Source organism: Octopus bimaculoides, chromosome 17 (genome assembly GCF_001194135.2).
Source record: "Octopus bimaculoides isolate UCB-OBI-ISO-001 chromosome 17, ASM119413v2, whole genome shotgun sequence".
Lineage (NCBI taxonomy): Eukaryota > Metazoa > Mollusca > Cephalopoda > Octopoda > Octopodidae > Octopus > Octopus bimaculoides.
In genome coordinates, this window is record NC_068997.1 from 48,872,302 (window position 1) to 48,875,575 (window position 3,274).

General features: G+C 36.5%; 1 protein-coding gene across 1 annotated transcript in view; it reads left to right on the forward strand.

Annotated features, from left to right (window-relative positions):
* The window catches only part of LOC106868212 (uncharacterized), a 17,054-nt gene that overhangs the window by 3,574 nt on the left and 10,206 nt on the right, over nucleotides 1-3,274 (forward strand). Inside the window, exon 5 of the mRNA XM_014913375.2 lies at nucleotides 1,818-2,051. Within this exon, the coding sequence (XP_014768861.2) occupies nucleotides 1,818-2,051 (234 nt within the window). The remainder of the gene's footprint in view (nucleotides 1-1,817; nucleotides 2,052-3,274) is intronic.

The following is a 3,274-nucleotide window of genomic DNA, read 5'->3' on the forward strand; positions in this document are numbered from 1 at the left end:
TAGAAGTTCATGTTGGTATTATGCCTAGGGTGCCATATATTTGGTTTTGTACATAGTGTTGTTCTAGAGAATGTTTAAGAAACCATAAGAAAATTATGAGTTTGTTTTAAAATTTGAGATTACATAGACAGTATTTTACGTAGGATATGGGCAGTTCCCATGAGCATTATCTTTTGAATTTCCGCCATTTTGGGGTTTCATGGTATCTGAGCTAGGTAGCAATCAGCCCTTTTTGCTATCATTCCTAGGGCACCTATGACAACAGGTATTGTTTTAGTTTTCAGATTCCACATTTTGCTAATTTCTATTTCAAGATCTTTATACTTGCTCAGTTTTTGGTAGGTCTTGACAGATACGTTAATTTCGATTGGTACAGTCATATCAATGAGGAGGCATGATATTTGTCTGAAGACTTTCAACATGATGTCTGGCCTATTTGCATCTATCTTTCTGTCAGTTTGAAGAGTGAAATTTCAGAGGAGTGAGATGTGATCATTTTCAAGCACTGGAGTTGGTTTGTGTTCCACCAGTTTTTATCATGGGGCAAGTCCAGGTTTTTGCAAATTACCCAGTGAATATATATATTGTGCAGCTCTATCATACCTGTTGAGATACTCTGTAGGCGCAAGAAGACTGCACTTGGAGACAACATGGTCAATGGTTTCATTTTGTTGTTGACATAAACGGTATGTTGGGAAGCTACCGTTCTTTATTATGTTCCTTGTAGGTAGGCAATGGCCTTGGGCTGCTATGATAAACCCTTCTGTTTCAGATTTTAAGCCAGAGGCCATTAGCTATTGATGGGTAAGGGCTTTGTCAACATCGGCATTATTCGCTCTCTTCGGGTATTTGCCATTGAGAAGCTTTTCTTGCCATTTATCAGTCAGAATATCTAAGGCAGAAGTTTTAGCACGGGTTTTCATGTGCTTAGCTTTTTCTGCGCTTGTTTCTCGTATGTCGAATTCCGGAATTTGTTGTATTTGGAATTCACTTAGATATTCCTTAGCCTGTTTTCGCGATAATCTATTCAACGTTTCTGCCTCTTCTTTGATCCGATTCAAAATAGGCGCACTATGTATGATAATCGGAAATCGCCAGATATTCGTAGTAGGAAATATGTTCTTTTCATTCAAATCCATTTTCTGTAGCAGCTCTAACCTATTTAGACAGACTTCCTTCGCATTTCCTTTCATCTTCTCACTGGCTATGTCACAAGAAAGCAATATACTCGTACATACATATACTCATATATGAATATAGCGAATAAATGTCAACTACTTGAAAAACAATCTTTCTCACTCACTCACGAATAATTACCGTCTTAGAAAATAATGTGAGAATATTTTGGTATTTTAACATACTAGACCACTATAGACTTTAACATATTGGACTACTACGGAACTTTAACATACTAGACAACTACATAGTTTGTAAATAACCCTGATATAATTTTCCAAGAGAAATAACGAAATATTTTTGGAAATAAAAAGACCTAATGTTTAGTAGAAGCAAACTGAAAAGAATGACACCGGCACAGCAAGTGAAGTACACCCACAAATAATCTATCAAGGTGGACATAGGCATGTATCATACAACAGTAGTAATAAGGTGTGTATAAAGCCTAACAAAACATTTGTTAACCATAAACTTTTTTGATAATGCGAAACATACTCGTCCGTTATGAACAATTATGTTAACCATGAAATTATAATTTTTGTTACGGTTTCATTATCAATTTTGTAATTGCTCTTAATCATTTTCCAATATGGATTTATTATTGTTCTTTTTTTTTACTTTTCTTCAACTTGATGACACAGAGAAATGTCCAATCAATGTATTTTACGGCGGTATGTTTAGGGATAATGAGGTGATGTCCAAATACAAGATGACAACATACGTTGAGTGTCTGAAAAATTGTGGGAAAAGTACTAAATGCTACTCTACTAACTACGACGTGAGCACAGCGGCATGTTACTTAATTGCCAGAAATTCTACTGGCATCGCTATCAGACGTCATTACACGAACTGGATAGGCACTGAAGTCGATAGAGGTAAGAAAATTTTTTAGTCTATCTATCTATCTATCTATCTATCTATCTATCTATCTATCTATCTATTTTTAAAAAATAACGTTGACCACTAACGTGGACAATTAATGTGCTAGAAATAGATCACATCTTGTGTCTATTAAGACCTAAATTGTTCTCAACATGAAATATAGCAGCATACCAAAACGTGAGCGGGCAAGACATTTTGGTATGCTGCTATATTTCATGTTGAGAACAATTTAGGTCTTAATAGACACAAGATGTGATCTATTTCTAGTACATTAATTGTCCACGTTAGTGGTCAACGTTATCTTTTTAAAATGTACCTTAATCCCCTGAGATTGCAGATACTATTTCTGAATCTCTTTGATTCTTTAGATGTGCTGGCCTCCTGATAATTAATCGATATTAATTAATATATGATTAATTACCAGATTTTATAATAATATATATATATATATATATGCCTGTCTGTTTGTCTGTTTATCTGCCTTCCTGTATGTCCTTGTATACATACATACATACATACATACATATCTTTTTTTGTAACGTTCGTTCTCGAAGCACATTGTATAAAGCTATGAATAATACTATGTAATTATTGGTTTCCAAACCCCATTGGACAGAACGAGTCCAAGGTTAACCGTGTGACTCAAAGCTCATCTCTTATAGATAAATTCGCCTCGAGAGTCAATGTTTCAAGTAAGAAATCTTTCACGTATTCTCGATTGTTTATGAAATTTTTATGACGAAAATAACGAAGCAGAAAAAGCAAAAACACTTTCTTGGTGTTTGCAGTTGCAAATGTACGATGAGTAGGGGAACAAACGTTTAAAATACATGAAGTTTTAAAGTTCTTTTTTAAAACACCTCCTTCTGTTATATTGAAATATCTGTTTAAGACGACCTTCGGACCGGGACCTATGGACAACTTCCAGAGATCCCTGGCCTGGCAGTGTTATCGAGAAGCACTACCCGTTCGGGATAAGCTCTACAGGCATGGCTCGAGAAACATGGGGCCGACCTGTCCGAGATGCCGACAGAGCGACGAAACCGTTCTGCACGCACTCGTACAGTGTCCCACCATTTCCGAGCTGTGGGCTTACGTCGAACAACTGCTATCGCGTGTGGGACGAGTCGGTCTATCAGCCGAGTCTATCGTGAATATTGTCGCGCCTCCTTCCTTTAAACGGGAAGGAAGAGCTATTTTCATCGTACTTGTGGCT